This window comes from Microtus ochrogaster, chromosome 7, assembly GCF_000317375.1.
Source record: "Microtus ochrogaster isolate Prairie Vole_2 chromosome 7, MicOch1.0, whole genome shotgun sequence".
In the NCBI taxonomy this organism is placed as follows: domain Eukaryota; kingdom Metazoa; phylum Chordata; class Mammalia; order Rodentia; family Cricetidae; genus Microtus; species Microtus ochrogaster.
Genome location: NC_022014.1, coordinates 12,295,057 through 12,312,376, shown reverse-complemented (window position 1 = coordinate 12,312,376; position 17,320 = coordinate 12,295,057). Strand labels below are relative to the sequence as shown.

The following is a 17,320-nucleotide window of genomic DNA, read 5'->3' as shown; positions in this document are numbered from 1 at the left end:
GTAGACCAGGCTGGTCTCGAACTCACAGAGATCCGCCTGCCTCTGCCTCCCGAGTGCTGGGATTAAAGGCGTGCGCCACCATCGCCCGGCTACTCTTTTACTTTTTGGTTTAGTCTTCCTGCTTTTCTCTTGTGTCCTGTTAGACTTGTCAGGTTTTTGTGTAAATTGATTACTGTGGTAAGGGGGCATTCCTGCTGCTCTGCTGAGCTGTCCTCACTTGGCAATGCTGGAGTGTAGGGTTTGAAATTGAAGAACACTTTTTGTTGTTTGTGAGACAGGATCTCAGTATGTGACAGTTCAAGCTGTCCTGGAACTCTGCCTGCCTCTGCTTCTAAGTGCTGATACTAAAGGTGTGCACCACCACACCTGGCTGAGGGTGACACTTTGTGTGTTGAATGCCTTCATATTTTTATACTTTGGTTATTTGGATGTAAGTTGGTAAAATTTGAAGTTTAAGATCTTATTTAGTATCTGTAATAAGGCAAGAAAGTAGGAAACAGTTTTCCCTGTGCCACCTTACTCATCCCCTTTATTTTAGAATTGTTTGAACACTATAGTATTGCATGGTCCTTGAAGAATAGTGAAGACTAAGTGGATAAGGGTACTTGCTACCAAGCCTGACAACCTAAATTTTATCCCTAGAACTTATACCATACTCATGATATAGCAGGTCCACACACTGTAAATTTAAATTTAGTATCTGTTTACTTTTAGTAATAGAAGCCTCGCATGTGAGGATATCTTTCTTGTTCCGATAACAAACCAGTTTTATTCTCCTTTCAGAGGCAGGTCTCCATATTTTGCCCAGCTTGGTCTTAAGCTCCTCCTAGGCTCAGGCATTCTTCTTGCCCCAGTTTCAGAGTGTCTGGGACTACTGTGTTCAGCTGTACCACCTTTCAAGGTTCTTTATACACTTCTACTCTCCTATGTGCCCATAAGAAAAGAATACCTACTGTTTTTCAAGTATGAGGTGGTTTTCTCTTTCTTTAAACAAAAGTTCTGCTGTCTTGGAGATGTTTCTCTGCTTTATGGTAGTTCTGTTTCATCCTCCCTTACAGTATCTGCTAGCTAGTGTCCCTGAATGTGACTCCTCATACACATGTGAGATTGCTAGTGGTATTCCTTCTTTGTTCCTAGCAGTCCACAAACTTATTTGTCAAGTGCCAAATTTTACCTTCTCTGCTAGTGTTGTATCATAGCTCCCATTGCTCTTAAGCCTTAAATTTCAGGCAGTTTGGCAAAAGTGGTATTGTTTTTCTTTACTCCGAGTGAGGTTGAGTATTTTTCATTGTAATGATTAGCCAGGTCCATTCCCTTTCTGTGGTGTGCCCATTTTAATCATTTTTAAATGTCAGTTTGTGTGACTTCTTTGTATATGCCAAATCCATTCATTTTACTTAGTTGGAATAGCGCTTGCCTAGCATGCATAAAACCATGGGTTTGATCTCTAGCATCCCATAAACTTTTTCTGATGACACAGTCCCACAGTACTGGGAAGGTGGAGGCAGGAAGATCAGAAGTTCATAATCATCTTCATCCAACTAAGGTACCAGCAATGAATAATAACTTGAATTTCTAAGAGGAATTTAGGATGAAGGAAAGTCTAAATTAATAAGTAAGACAACATAGGTTCTTAAAAGTACCATCAACATAGAATAGAGTCCCAACATCTCCCTGAGCTTCTGTCTACTGGGTCCTTACTATTGGGTGGGTAGTCAGGGAAGTTGAGAACAAGATGAGTGATGAGAAGGAGCTGGCCATGTCCAGAGACACCAGCTTATGCCTTGGCCCAGTGATAGGTTTGTTTGAGCAAGGGGAATAGGGTGGCAAAGCAGACACTTAAGCTCACTGCAGGTGGTTGTAGTCTCCTCAGCCTAAGTGAATGGAACGAAGAGTCCAATGTCAGCAGCTGCTCTTCCCGGGGCCAGGCCAGGTTAGCAACAGCCTTGCCTTAAGGGATAAGCACATTAGGACTGCATCAGTGGGTTTGTGATTGTTTTAAGGCCTAGGCCTCCTCTTTAATAAAGGAAAATTTTCTGTTTCAGATTACCTAGGAACAGTACGATTTGGGGTTATCACAAATAAACATCTTGCGAAACTGGTATCCTTAGTACACTCTGGAAGTGTGTATTTACATAGACATTTCAACACATCACTTGTAAGTATTTTCAAATCACATTTGTATTAGTGCAGTGGTTTTTAACCTTATGTAGGTCACAGACTCAATTGAGAACTGGATGAAATATATGGACCTCTCCCTAGAAAAGAGCACATTATTTTATGTGCAAATTGAGAATTCCTATAAGCCTACCCTAGAGCTCAGACCCTAGTAAGTATCTTTGCATTAGAGGGCTCTTGAATGCAGTCTAGAACTTGTTTAGAGTCTTACATTGTGATACAGTTTTGTTAGTTGCCCTTCTTGAGTGAAACTGTGGTTATTCAGTTGGTGATTTCTTACTCTAGGCCCAGGTTCTCTGAGATTAGCTTCCACTGGGCAGTGTTGTTCATTTATTCTTGTGAAGAGCAGGAATGTGAAGGGCTTTTCTCCTACAATAACAGTGGAGTGTTGAAGTTCTTGTCAAGACATAGGTAGACGTTGATAGCGTTTCACCTCAGAGATCCTAGGCTTTCATTGTCTCCTTTGTTCCCTGATTTATTTGCTTTTTTGTTGGGACCGCTGCCACTTCCCTACTTCTGAGCATTAAGCTTCACATCTGTGCCCTTGCTACTTCCACAGTTATTGCTGACAGGCTATTTTTCTGAAGTATTTTATTTTTAGTTACATTTATTAATTTTATCACATGTGCACACACAGACACACACACACACGGAGGACCAAGGACAGTTTGTAGGACCTGATTCTCTCCTTCCACCATATATGTTCTAAGAGTGGAACACAGGTTGTTAGGCTTGGCAGCAAGTGCCCTTATCCAGTGAGCCGTCTCGCTGGACCTCTGAGGTGTATTCATTTTGACAGGATTGCTAGCTCTCAGCAGAACCACTGACTTTCAGATACAGTGGCAATCTCTGCCCTTAGCTCAGGTCAAAGATCTTTCTAAGTGCTATTGAGTACTCTAAGAGTGCCCTGGTTTGCCAATCATTTCAACATCTGTCTATCTCTCATATCACAGATATTGTGCTTTTCTTCTTGCTATTTCTATTCCTATGTGTATTTTGTGTTTTCCAGGTGGGAATGTTCCTGGTGTGTTTTAAGCCCTCACTGTTGCACTCTGAGCATCACTGCTGTGATCACTTCTCCCACTGCCTGCCCACTTTCCTTGTGCCTGACTAGCTTTTCACTTCATCTGCTTTGCTAGCTCTCATTTTCTTATACCACTGTTTTAGCCTACATGTATTTATAGCATAGGGCAGCGCAGAAGAGTAAATGGAGGAAAGGAGACCTGTGAAGTAATTATGAAACTGTCCAGGCTTGCTGCCTCAGTTGGGTACTTTCAGTTGTTTATCAGCTAATGCCTTTTATCAAATGAAGCGTCATTGGAATAGCAGTGGGCACACTCATTGTAAGGTCATTTAAATCTCATTTCTAGTGGTACCAAATGCTTCATCTTGTGAAACCTTCCACTCTGGAAATATCTGAAGCTCTGATTTATGTCATTGGACTTAGAAAGATACTTTCATGTTACAGAAAAAGAAAGCAAAAATACGAAGTGTCTCTTTCCTTCCTGCTACACACAAAGTACGATCTGGGGCCTTGTGTAAGCTTAGGCCACTCACTGATTTGCTCCAGTGTTTGCTGAGTCCCTGTTCTGTCCAGGAATTTGTCCAGTTACTGGGGTGACCGTGAACAAAGTCTTTTGTAGCTTCTGCCTAGTGGAAATTTGACTCTGGCCGCTAGGCCTAGATTCTTTTATAAACACCTTGTGGTGCTCTCTTTAGATGACAGGGTATTAGAGGTCATTACAGCCACCTGAGGGCAGGGAGAGTATCTGTGGATAGTGAGTCTCTCAGCAAAAGGTGAACCCAATGATATGAAAGTGGCCTGCTGCCATGGTGGCATTCTCCCACATGTTGAGGATACGTGTGGAGGGGGCGAGGGCTGGCTTTGCCGCCAGCAATGGTGCCTTTTCTCCCTCAGTGCAGCTTGGCCAGGCCTCTGGATGACAGTGCTGGCACTCTGGCTCTGCCTTGTCTGCTCACCTTTGTTTCATTCTCTCACATTTATCCTTGGCAGGTCTTCCCAAGGGAGGTCATGAACTTCACTGCTGAGAACATCTATAAATGGGCCTCAGAAAACCAGGAGACCCTCTTCCGATGGCTACAGCCCCATGGAGGCAAGAGTCTGCTGTTGAACAATGAGCTGAAGAAGGGACCAGCACTCTTCCTGTTCATACCTTTTGATCCCTTAGCTGAGAGCCATCCTCTCCTGGATGAGGTAGGACTTGAAGGTCATCTCATGGCTCTTCTTCCACATTTGGGGCACTAACCTATCATCAGAGTGGCCATCAGGAATAGGAGCTATGGCTCAGTGGTCTCTGTTTATGTCAGGAATTCCCCCAGATTCTCTGACCATCTTTATTTGTTGCTCTGGTCATGGGTGACTACTAGAGAAGGGAAATTAAATTGCCTCCCTGACACAGACCAAACACCCTTTTCCTCAGGTGACTGCACTGATGTTCCTGTTTAGACGGTATTGGGAATACAAACAAGCTGATAAGGCCTAGGAAATGTCACTGTTAATGGCACCTGGCCAAGCCTCCAGCCTTGGCCGCCTTGGGGGCAGCAACATAGTGGCCAGGTGCAGCTACAGTGATGGCCTTTTTCTCTAGACTTTTCTTGTTGTACAGATAGATAGGTTTTCAGAGACAGGTACTGCCTGGAGTCTTTCTTCTTTCCTCCTCTGCTTTCTGGAACATCCATTCTCTCTAGGCGTGAGTTTTATACATGGATTATTTGGAGGCACTTAGAGGGAGCAATAATAATCAGCAGAGAGCCTGGGGTTGCTAAATTGGATTTACTAGGGTTTTATTTTTTTTTCTTTCCCTCAAAGATCCATTGAGAATCTGACAGCCAGCCAGTCTAGCAGAGACTGACAGTGCCTGTCCCTGGGCCCCTCAGCACTGCTCTGAAGGTCGGAGCAGAACTTTTCACCAGCCAGACTCACTCTGCTGTTCTTCAGCATTTGATTCAAGTTGTTATCCCCACTGCGAGTCTTCTCACTGATGCCACAGTCTGGCTTTGAAGGAGGGAAGGAGAGAACAATGAAGTAGTTCTGTTCCTTCCTCTGCACTGGTCTTACAGCTTCGTTTCTTTGGAAAATGTGTGCTGCCTGAATGTTTTATGATCCAAGAGTCTCTTTTCCATGCCCATGCCTCTGCTATTTAGATTGAGATCTTTGCAGGAAAGACAAGGTTTCAGCCTTGTTGGTAGCTGTGGCTTTTTACTTCTGGGACATTGTCTTCCTTGACTTGCACATGCAGAGTGGCCGGTAGTTGGCATGGGTCCAGACCTTCGCTCCAGATGGTTGAGGTTGAGTTTGGCCCCAGAGGGAGGCCTTGCTTTCAGCCTTTTGTCCTCACATGAGCATCTCCTCACATCTTCTGTTTCTAGCATCTACCAACAGGCCTTTTAAAATGAGTCACCTGGGCTCCTAGGGTGCTCTGTAGCAGGTGGGGTTTGTTACCCTACATCCACATATAGGTGGGATGACCCATCATAATACTGTGTATTCTTGAGACAAGCAACATCTGCCCAGGACTTCCCTCCATGTGTCAGGTCAGTCTGGCCAGTCTTCATTGAGTCCTGGGAGCTCGTGGGGAAAGAAGTGTGTGGCAACTGTAGGCATCTGGTCTCAGAAGCTGGTTCAGTTGGGAACTAAGAGCCTGCTCTTTACTCAGAGGACAGTTGGACCCTAGCCAGAATGCAGTCAGGAAGTAGCAGAAGAGGAAAATGATGTTCCTGAGAGCAGGAGCCCAGCAGAAGAGGGGAGGAGAGGCTTGGCAGGAAGAGTGTCACACTTGGGTAAGGAAAGCTGTCAGCTCAATAGAGAGTTCAGGGCAGCTTTGTTTTTCATTGTGGGCCTAGGTCTGGGCAAAAAATGGAAAGAACTTAAACTTTTGAGGGCATAGTAGGCAAGGGCCCTTGTGACAGCTGTGGGCTTCATGTAGGTCAGAAGTGGCCAAGTGGTGGCTGTACCAACCTAGGAATGGGCAACTGTTCTACATATACACCAACCATCAGCATGTATACCCCATATCTATCTGCACGTGTGCACACAAAGAAAACATAGATGCTGACACCAGGGTCACTGTTCCCTAGTGTCCCTTGAGCATTTCTAAGACATCATGCAACACACTAGTAGTCAAAGTTTCTGTTTAGGCCTGCAGTGTCCTTTTGACTTGTTCTCCACTCTGAACAGTCTTTCAGGCATTCACAGCATGAGTCAAGTAAGCAGAGGCATCTAGATTTATGAACGTCTTTGATAGAAGAGAACAGAAGTGTTGACAGCAAGGACATTTACAGTTGTTTCCCAAGTTTTTAATTATTTACATTAATTAAATATGACATAGATTCAAACACATTAACAGGATGTACCATGAATTTTGTTTTCAAAACTGTTCTTTAAGAGGGTTATGATGTGAAAAACCAACATAGTTCACAGAAGAGAAATGAAACACAACTAATAAAAACTCAGAGATAGAAATTGGGGTTCAACCTGAAGGTCAGAAAAGCAAAGCAGCTAGCCACTGACTCTTACCTCTACCTCAGTCCTAAAATGGTGATCCTGCCTCCAGGAATTTCAGAATAATACTGATACTGAGATCTGTCTCCTCTGAGGCTGAGATTAAAGGTGTGCACCACTGGGATTAAATGCATGTACTGCCTGGTTTTTCTGGCAAGCTAGTGTGGCTGCTGGGATTAAAAGCATGTGTTATCACTACCTGGTCTATAAGGCTGACCAGTGAGGCTGGTTCACTCTCCAATCTTCAGGCAAGCTTTATTTATTAAAATGCAAATGAAATGCCACTACATTTCCCCCTTTTGTCTAAAATAACAAGAAGGCTATAACTAATATAAGAAAAACTATATACAACAAGTATAATAACTATATATAATAATATATACAGGCAATAAATACATCAACTATGTCCAGTTCATTTGCATTTGACAAATTTAGAGAAAATACTCCATTTCTATCTTATTTTGGTGATTCCAAAATCTAGTACCTAATTTAGTTTCTATCATAACTTGCTTTCTGTATCAGTAAACAAGGGAAACTATAACTGTTACTGTCTAGTCTTCAACACTCTCAGAGACCCAAAAGGGAATAATAAATTAACTGAGTAAGCAGGAACTGCCAGCAAGCAACTTCCAAAAAATGTGAGAAATTACAGAAACAGCTGGCTACCTGGACAGTCACGCAAAGTTCCTCTGCAACATTGGGGCATCTATTTTTGGCCCACAGGCCTAGCATATCCAACAGACTTTTTTGTGTCTGGCTTGTCTAATTAGGACAGCATACTGTCAACAGTCAAGGCAGGGACATTTTCTTGCCCAGTGGCTTACTTTTGCCACAAAGAAAGTAAACTCCATATGGAGTATAATATTGCCCCACAGAAATGTATGTACAGTATGTTTTAGCAAAATTAGTCTCAATATACAAAATTTGTATACAATATACTAAAGTCCAATCCAGTGTAAAACATTTAAAACTAGTAGTTGCTTTTTAAGATTCAATGATCTACCTTTTTATCTTAATATCTATATCCTCCCCTTTTTTCAGAGTAGATTCAATAATCTACCTTTTATCCTATCTATATTCCCCCTTTTTTTCTTACAAAACAAGATCATATCTATATTCTCCCTTTTTTGAACGTTGAATCTAATTTCCTCTGTTTAGCTTTTTTCCTGAACATTATCCCTAACAACTTATAGCCAACACACTAAACAAAGACAAACATCCATAACCCATATTTTGGAAATGTGGGCATAATTTTCTAGGCTACTTCCTGTTGATTGGGGGTGCTTGATAATCTCATGGGTACCCCCACAAAATTTAGGATTATGGTCAAGTCCTGACTGTAGTATTCTGTGATGCTGGACCATCTCAGACAGCAATCTTGAAACTGTGCTGGATGTCCAACTCAGATGAAACTGCAACAGAGGTGTGCTAAAATGGTTGATCATCTGGGCTATCTGCTCCTATCAGATTTTCAGGGGGTCTTCCTTGATCAAACCACAACCTCTCATTTCCTGTGGAAACAAGAGCAAAACCTCTTTTCCAAAGTAACATATATTTTGACTTAAATTTTGAAGTCAAGGCATTTTCTAAATGTATAGGTTGTATTAATCCAGCAACATTTATAATCAAATGTCTTTTTGGAGCTGTTGCTCCCTCAGCAGTCAAACAATTCAAAGGCAGCACAATAATGTACAGTATCCAGGCTCTGTGTATTTTCCATCTTTATGTGGAAGCTAAGCCAGGTAGATGGGAGCTGGGAGTGCTAGGTTTTTCTCCCAAACTCAGGTTCATACATACGCACACACTTCTTTGAAAGATTTTTATGTAGCCCAGGCTAGCTTCATTAAGTAGCTGAAGATGACCTTAAACTTGAGAGTAAGGTGGTTACTCTCTTCAAGAAAAGATATTTTGCACATTTCTCTGAAATGCCAATTGTTCGCCTGTGCCCAAACTTGGTCCTATCAGTGAGGCCATAAAACCTGTAAAGAAAAGGGATGTTGTGGCGTAAGTTTTTGAGGCTGTGGGAGGGTGTCAAGGACTAGAAGTGCAGAAGCTAGTTCAGAGTGGGGTTGCCTTTTCCTAAGCAGCCTCCCTTTTTAAGGGTCATAGGAATAGCTGGAGGAAAAGGCAGGGCCCTGGGCCAGGCATCAGAAAGGTGCAGCATTATAAGAGGGCCTGGTCTGGTCTAAATGGGGGTGGCATGAGCCTGGAAAGGCAAACCAAACCAACAGAAAAGGCAAATGTATTTGTCCTACAGGTAATAGAAAGCCTCCAAATATCACCTACCCAGGGAGTATCCATTATGCTTGAGAAAGAAACATCAGCATAGAAAGTTCAATTGTTAGGAAGAGGAGGGTGGTGGCCTGAGGAGACTGAGCAGAAACAGAGGATGAGCTGTTCTCTAGCCTGATGATGCTGAGACCCAGCCACAGTGGTGAGGGAGGGGAAGAGGTGCTCTAGAAAGGGAAGGTGGGTATGGATAGTTGGGAGTGGGCTAGATTGGTGATCTCCTGGAAGGCATGAATATATTTGCGAGAATAGATGCTGTAGATTTACTTAAATCTGTACATGTGTTTGGGAATTTTTCAGACTTATTAAAGATGGAGAAAATGGCAGCACAGGGGAGTATTAAAGGTGTAAGTAAAGAAAGTACACTCACTTGGAGGGCAAGAGGGTTCAAGTCTGTTCTGATTCTTTAATGGTCTGGACACATACCTGAGCTGAACAGGTATGACTGGATTCATTTATCTGTGGTGGGCAGACATTTCCAGAACCTTCTAACTCAGAGCAATGGTTTCATGCTTGCAGAGAGAGGGGCGTGTTGCAAGACATAGACCTGTGGCACACACTTTTAATTCCAGCACTTAGGAGGCAGGTGCTGGCACATCTCTGTGAGTTCAAGGCCAGCCTCACTACAGAATGAGTTCCAGGGTAGCTAGAGCAGAAGAGTTTTGGTGTGACCACTCTCCTTTGAGGCAGCCTATGTCTGGGCTCCTGCCTGTGACTCAGGGATGCCATTCAGGTAGCGCAGCTGCCTTCTCTACATCCATAATCCTTGTCTCTTACCAGCTCTGCCCTGTTTTTCAGATCACCGAAGTGGCCTTGGAGTACAATAACTGTCATGGGGATCAGGTGGTAGAGCGCCTTCTTCAGCACCTTCGGCGGTTGGAGGCACCTGTGTTCCAGTCCTTGGCACCAGAGCTGCCAGCCCCAATGCCTGATGTTCAGCTGATGGCAGCGTCCCCTTGCTGTAACACAGTGGTGCTGCCCCAGGGTCCAGCCTTCTCCAGAACCCACAATGTCTGTGAGCTGTGTGTCAACCAGACAGTAGGTGGTACCAAGCCGAGCTCAGTGAGTGTGCCACAGTGCAGCTTCTTTGAGATGGCAGCCGCTCTGGATTCTTTCTACCTCAAGGAGCAGACTTTTTATCACGTGGTGTCGGGCAGCATAGAATGCAGCAATTTTTTAATTTCTTACAGTCCTTTCAGCTACTACACTGCATGTTGCAGGACCATATTCCGGGGCATGGCAGGCTTCACTGGCTCTGAACAGGATGTCTTTACAGCCCCGGCCATTGCATTCTCTTCCCTAGAGAAGAGCTGTGAGGCCACTGCCCCGAGCTCCATTCCTCACATTGAGGAGAACAGGTACCACTTTCCTGAAGTGGGCCTCACTAGCACAACCTTCACAGGCCTGAGCTGCAGAACCAACAAGACCCTGAATATCTACCTTTTGGATTCCAATTTATTTTGGTTATATGCAGAAAGACTGGGTGCCCCAAGCTCTGCTCCCGTGAAGGAGTTTGCAACAATTGTTGATGTGAAAGAAGAGTCGCACTATATCTTGGATCCCAATCAAGCCCTCATGAAGTTCACTCTAGGTACTGTAGGTGATGTGTCTCCCTGAGCATGATAAGCTTTGCTTAGCTTAAGAGCTGTAACTTACATTGATGGTCTCATTATTCCTGGTCGTGGGGTGATGCCAGCTTCATTGCTCATTTGAAGTCTTCAGACAACCGACCATAAAGTTGTCTTTGTCTGTTGGTCAGTTTGAAAAGAAGCCAGTTTGCCTAGTAAAAAGAGTAGAAGCTTCCAGCTGCCAAATTCTGGTTGAGTTTGCTAGCTAACCCATGGGAGCTAAGGGACCAAGACTGGCAACTTCTGACACATTTCCAAGGCTGAACAACATTAATCCCAGGAACCTGGCTCCCATGCCAGACAGAGTGGCAAGAGCCTTTCTAGTGGGACGTGCAGGGGCTGATGAACATGGCCATTAGTAGCATCAGTAATGAGAAGGAACTGAAGCAGAAAGGAGTGAGCTTAGACTTTGTTGCTCATTCTTGCTTCACAGGGCTGAATGTAGAAGTGTCAGGGCCAGTGGGCCCCATTTGTTCTACTGAAGTTTTACTGCATGTTGGGGAAGCCTACCTTGACCTGCCCCCCAGTCCCTACATTGCAATGCACAAGTGTTGAGAGTAGGTTGCAAACCAGTGAAATCCACTTGGGATGACCTAAGGCTTTACTGTGGGAAAGTTCCCCAGAGCTGGCTCCTGGGCCTTGGCAGCAACAGCAGCAGATGGACTCATGCTGTCCTGTTCCCAGGACTCTGCTGAATGAAGTGAAGGCCCTGACATACAACACAGGAAAGTAAGAATTCAAAAGTCTTGTTAGTTCAGCATCACTGGAAGTACAGGGAGAGCCAATGTCAAATGGAGAGAAGAAGAATTTAATAGCCGGCTCCCTAGGTACTAGTCCTTTTGGCTATGCTTTCATCAGTCCAGGTGAATCCTTCACATTAGCCACCTTCGTGAAAGGACTCACGTAACGTTGGCTCTTCTGTGTCAGTTCTAATGATTACAAGAGCTCCTCAATGCTCAAAGTAAACCTGTGATCAGTTGTCACTTTATAGAGTCCAGTTACTCCCAACTCATTATATGTTGGTGTAGTAGACGTTCATAAAATGAACAACTGTGTAGTTACTTTGTTTTGACATTTATGTATTTTTATTTTATGTACATGGGTGTTTTGCTTCATATATGTCTGTATACCAACACGTGTGCAGTATCTGCAGAGGCCATAAGAGGATGTCAGATTCCTGAGCCACCATGTAGCTGCTAGGAATCAAACCTAGGTCACTGGAAGAACAGTCAGTCAGTGCTCTTAACTGCTGAGCTATTTCTCTATCTCCACAAGCCATGTAGCTTAAAATTTTATTTTTATTTTTTTATGTGTATGGTATTTTGCCTGCATGTGTAGAAGGAGCGGTGGGCTGCGTCCCGCCACCCAGCTAGCTTTACACCCGAAATTAAACACTGCCTGGCCCATGAGTTTCAGCCTCTTATTGGCTAATTCTCACATCTTGCTTAACCCATTTCTAAAAATCTGTGTAGCACCACGAGGTGGTGGCTTACCAGGAAGGGTTCAGCATGTCTGGCCCCATGGCGTCTGGCTCCCTGCCTTCTTCCTCCCAGCATTCTGTTCTGTTTACTCCGCCTACCTAATTTTCTGTCCTATCAAAGGGCCAAAGCAGTTTCTTTATTAACCAATGAAAGTAACACATAGACAGATGACTCTCCTACATTATTTTGCCTGCATGCATGCCTGGTACCTAGAGAGGTTAGAAGAGGGCATTGGATCTCCTGGAACTGGAATTGTAGGCAAATTGTGAGCTACTAGGTAGATGCTGAAAATTGGACCTCTGGAGGAGCTGCTGATGCTTTTTACTAATAGGCTGTCTTTCCACACCCCTCAACCATGTTTTTGTTACCGTTATTTGGCTTTTTTTTTTCTTCTTTGAGATAGGGTCTCTCTCTCTATATATAGTCCTGACTATCCTAGAATTCACTATGTAGACCATGCTGGCTTCAAACTCAGAAAGATCCACCTGCCTCTGCCTCTCAAACATGGAATTAAAGGTGTGCACCATCACCCCCAAGTGAGCGTATAAGTTTTAAAGTAAATGGTGATTGGCTTGTCTGGATTCTGTGAGTAATACTCAGCTCAGAGAAGCTCAGACACATTATTTTAATTTACAGGTTTCTTGAAAGAAGCCCTCTTCGGGTTCATTTTATCTTCTGTATCAACTATTTATCTTCTATTTTTATTTATTTTTTTATTTTTTTATTTTATTTTTTTTTTTTTGGTTTTTCGAGACAGGGTTTCTCTGTAGCTTTGGTGCCTGTCCTGGAACTAGCTCTTGTAGACCAGGCTGGCCTCGAACTCCCAGAGATCCGCCTGCCTCTGCCTCCCGAGTGCTGGGATTAAAGGTGTTAGCCACTACTGCCCGGCTATTTTCTATATTCTGTATCAGCTGTTTATCTTCTGTGTCAGCTAGTGTCTGTTGGGCCAGCTATTCTATACTTGGTAGCAGTTTTGAGAATCTTTGTAAAATAAACAAATTACTTAGGGGGTTAACTCCTAAGTCAACTGTCCCTAGAGTGGCTTTAGAATTTAAGCCTCATTCAGATTGGGCAATCTTGGTTTCACAGTCCAAAACTATAGCCAACTAAGTGTTCAGCTGTGATAAGAGCATGTCTTTAATGTTCACATGATACTCTTTACTTCCTCCTGCTTCTGCAGAGAGAGTCATTGTTAAGACTTCCCATTGGAGGGAATTGGAAGAGATAAGCAAAGATCAGACTAGTGTTGTTGCATTCACTGAGGCAGAAGATTCTGAGATGGTTCCATTGGTGGGAAGGGTGAGATTGTTGGGTTAAGTTAGGGCTTTTATTTCTTGGTTTATTTATGTATTTTTCCACTATGTATAATTGTTTATTTTTGTTAGCTTTTAAAAAAGGAAACTTGAAGAACTTCAATAAAGGAAACAAAAAGGCTCCTTGGTCTCACATTAATGATCATTAAAAACCTTCACTTTGTAATGCCACTGTATTTGTAGTGATGCTTATGAGCTACTATAGTGTTCAAGGCTGCCTTTCTTGCAAAAGGTACAACATGTGTGGCTGTGTGCATCCTCATGTTGTGTATGTGTGGCATTCTCTTTGGAAAAGAGCAGGATGGAATCCACAGTTGTACTGAGCATCTCACCTACATGGTGTTTTGTTAAAGGACTGTCCTCTGAATTAACACTACTAAAGTCAAGCAGAATGGCAACCTGGTCACCTTTCTGCCAGGGTTTGCTTAGTTGAGGTGATAAAAAAAAAAACAAAAACATAAGCACAGAGCTAGTTGTGGTGGTGCAAGCCTTTGAACCTATTACTACCTATTACTCAAGAGGTAGAGGCAGGTGGATCTGAGTTCAAGGCCAGACTGGACTACATAGCAAGTTCCAGGTCAGTTGGAGCTACAAAGTAAGACACTTTTGTCTCAAAACAAAAACCCCAAATAACAACAAGAAGCATGGGAGAGCATTTCACTTTTAAAGTAGGTGAGCTATTCTGCTTGTACCTAGAGCAAAGATGATCTCATTTTCTCTTTATTTTCAGAGTCTTTTATTCAAAACTTCAGTGTTCTCTACAGTCCCTTGAAAAGGCATCTTACTGGGAGTGATTCTGCTCAGTTCCCATCTCAACATTTAATCACTGAAGTGACAACTGATACCTTCTGGGAAGTAACCCTTCGGAAACAGGTATGGAACTGGAGAGATGAGGTCATGGTAGAGCACTTGAGCATTACGAGGCCCTGATCACTATAAGAAACAGGTTTAGGGGCTCAAGGGTGGGCAAAAATTTCTACAGCTGTAGTCATTTGGGGGAAAACAGTCTATCTATTTCTGATATGCACGTTAGTCTAGTGGTGAAATATGAGCAGATTGCATGGTGCTCTTCTAACTGCATGGACTGTAATGAAAACACATAATTAGAAGTAAAGATGAGAAAAATCTCACCATAATTCCTGCAGTCAATGACTCAATGCCTTCAGGCCTCTGAGCACAGCAGGAAATGAGGTCCAGGACCAGGTGTGACTGTCTCCCCTTTCCACAGGATGTTCTGCTGCTCTATTACACACCGTGGTGTGGCTTTTGCCCATCTCTCAATCACATCTTCATCCAGCTAGCTCGGCTTCTTCCAGAAGACACATTTACTGTGGCTAGGTAAGGACACCATTTCTTCCACCCAGCCCATGGGAGGTAGGCTTGAATCTGATAATGAAGATGTTTATTGCTGATTGGATTAATAGGAAAACAGGTACAGGTTTGTGTAACATGAGGGCCTGCTAGTTGGGGTTTCTGTCCTGCCCAGATGCAGTTATCCACGTTGGGTGCCATTCTGTAACATGAAGGCTTGCTTGTTGGGGTTTCCATCCTCCCCAGTTCCCACAGCAGGCAAGTCCCAAAGAAAATCACACAGAGGTCTCCATAAAATTTTAAACTGATTGGCCCATTAGCTCAGGCTTATTATTAGTTCTTGTAGCTTATATTAACCCATTATTCTTATCTATGTTAGCCACATGGCTCGGTACCTTTTTCAGCTGAGCAGGTCACATCCTGCTTTTTTTTTTTTTTTTTTTTTGGTTTTTTCGGAGACAGGGTTTCTCTGTGGTTTTGGAGCCTGTCCTGGTACTAGCTCTTGTAGACCAGGCTGGTCTCGAACTCACAGAGATCCACCTGCCTCTACCTCCCGAGTGCTGGGATTAAAGGCGTGCGCCACCACCGCCCGGCCACATCCTGCTTCTTAAGTGTTTAAGTGGTCTGGGCAGGACTGGGAGGAATGAGCTTCCTCCTTCCCAGCATTCTCCTGTTCTCATTGCCCCGCCTCTACTTTCTGTCTAGTTGACCCGCCTATACTTCCTGCCTGGCCAGTCAGCGTTTATTTAAAACATGATTGACAGAATACAGACAATTCTCCTGCACCAGGCTTGGCTGCTTAGAGGTCTTGGAAAGGGAATGCCCAGCCCTGGGGCTCAGAGCCTCTGCCCTTCTTTTTCTCTTCATCAGTGAGATTAAGAGGAAGATTTTGTTAATAGCCATGTGTCTAGTTTTGTGATTCTATGGCTACTTTATGTGGGCTTTTGTATAAACACATGTTGAATCCTTTGTTTTGAGACAGGTTCTCAGTCTATAGTTCAGGATGGTTTGAACTTGCTATGTAGCCCACGCTGATCTTTAATTCCTGGAAGTCCTTCTGCCTTGGTCTATCAAGAGCTAGGGTTACAGTTGTAAGCTACCATATCTGCCTTCAAATACCAGTTTAATTGCACATATTCCTTGACAGTTGTGTACGTGGGTATGTTTGCTTTGTTTTATTTTGAGACAGGGTCTACTAAGTAGTCTAGGCTGACCTAGAACTCAGAACCACCTACCTCTGCCTCTTGAGTGCAGATGCTGAAGATGTACACCACCATACCCAGCTTTATATGTGTATACACTATATCCTGGTTACACTCAGTGCCCACCCTTGTTCTCCTTTCCACCCCTGCTAAGCCTTTCACTTTTCTCCCCATCCTGCTTTCACGTTGTTTTTGTTTAGTAATCGAGTTTAACCAGAGTCACTCACATGCTCATGGTGTGGAGCCACATACTAGAGCATAGAGGACATGTCAATGGCTACACTACTGAAGATCAGTACTTCCCCTCCCCCAGCATTCATCAGTATCCATGGCCATCCCTCCCCCCAATCATCAGTTCTTAAATCTTTCCATCTCCCTGAGTTTCTCCACTCACAGATATTGGCTGCAGACAGAAGCTTCTCTGATAAAAGCTGAGGGCAGCATTTGCCTATGGGTATAAGCATAAATATTTAGAAAGCAGTCTGACACCATGTATATTTAGTAAAAATGTTCACTTTTGATGAGTTTTATAGTACCAGTAAAACTCCCATCCCTTCCTATCCCTCAGATTCAGTCAGAAAATACTCATGCCACTGTTGTACCTGTGGGCACATCTTGCATGGAGGTCAGCATTATGACATGCAAGATCTACTACTACTGGGTGACATTATTGGTGACTTTTCTTTCTCAGCTGCCTGATATTATATTATGGTTAGAAGGGGAAGTCCTTCCATTTCTTTCAGCTTGATTTCTTTGTCCTGTAGCCAGGATGTGTGGTGTCTGAAATTGGGTCTTACTTTTCTGGTCAGCAATAGTAATAGCTTGTGCTGTTTGGAGGACCTTTGGGACTTTCATGGCTAACAGATGGGGTGGTATTACCCCACCCCACCCCCCTTCTGTTTTTTTTAAGACAGGGTTTCTCTGTAGTTTTGGAGAGCCTGTCCTGGAAACTAACTAGCTCTTGTAGACCAGGCTGGACAGGGAGGCTGCACCTGCCTCCCGAGTGCTGGGATTAAAGGTGTGCGCCACCACTGCCCGGAGGTATACCTTATTTTTATAAAATCAGGGTCTCTCAGTGAACCTGGAACTCAACAGTTGGCTAGCTTGGCTGACGATTGGGTCCTGGAATCTTACTATTGTTTGCCTCCCAGCACAAGTGTGCACCACCATACATGACTTTCTATGTGTTTTAGGGATCCAACTCAGGTTCTTATGCTTATATAATAAGTGCTTTACCAAGCCCTCAAATCCAGTTTGTAAGGTCAGGAAGTGAGCAGTTTAGCTTCAAGGTATATCTTTTCCATCCTTGGCACTAAATGTGAGTCACCAGGATATGGGGAAAAAATAGCTGAAGATATAGATACAATCTCTCTGAGGAAAAGATAACAAAAGAGGA

At 43.6% G+C, this 17,320-nt stretch overlaps 1 protein-coding gene across 3 annotated transcripts in view; it reads left to right on the top strand.

Moving 5' to 3' along the window:
* Positions 1 to 17,320, top strand: part of Txndc11 (thioredoxin domain containing 11) — a 78,668-nt gene that overhangs the window by 53,703 nt on the left and 7,645 nt on the right. For 2 of the 3 annotated variants that reach the window (XM_005349318.3, XM_026780174.1), the window contains 5 exons: positions 2,046 to 2,158; positions 4,193 to 4,393; positions 9,788 to 10,580; positions 14,142 to 14,284; positions 14,640 to 14,749. In XM_005349318.3, coding sequence (XP_005349375.1) covers positions 2,046 to 2,158; positions 4,193 to 4,393; positions 9,788 to 10,580; positions 14,142 to 14,284; positions 14,640 to 14,749 — 1,360 coding nt within the window. The remainder of the gene's footprint in view (positions 1 to 2,045; positions 2,159 to 4,192; positions 4,394 to 9,787; positions 10,581 to 14,141; positions 14,285 to 14,639; positions 14,750 to 17,320) is intronic. The other variant, XM_026780175.1, reaches the window with a different exon arrangement.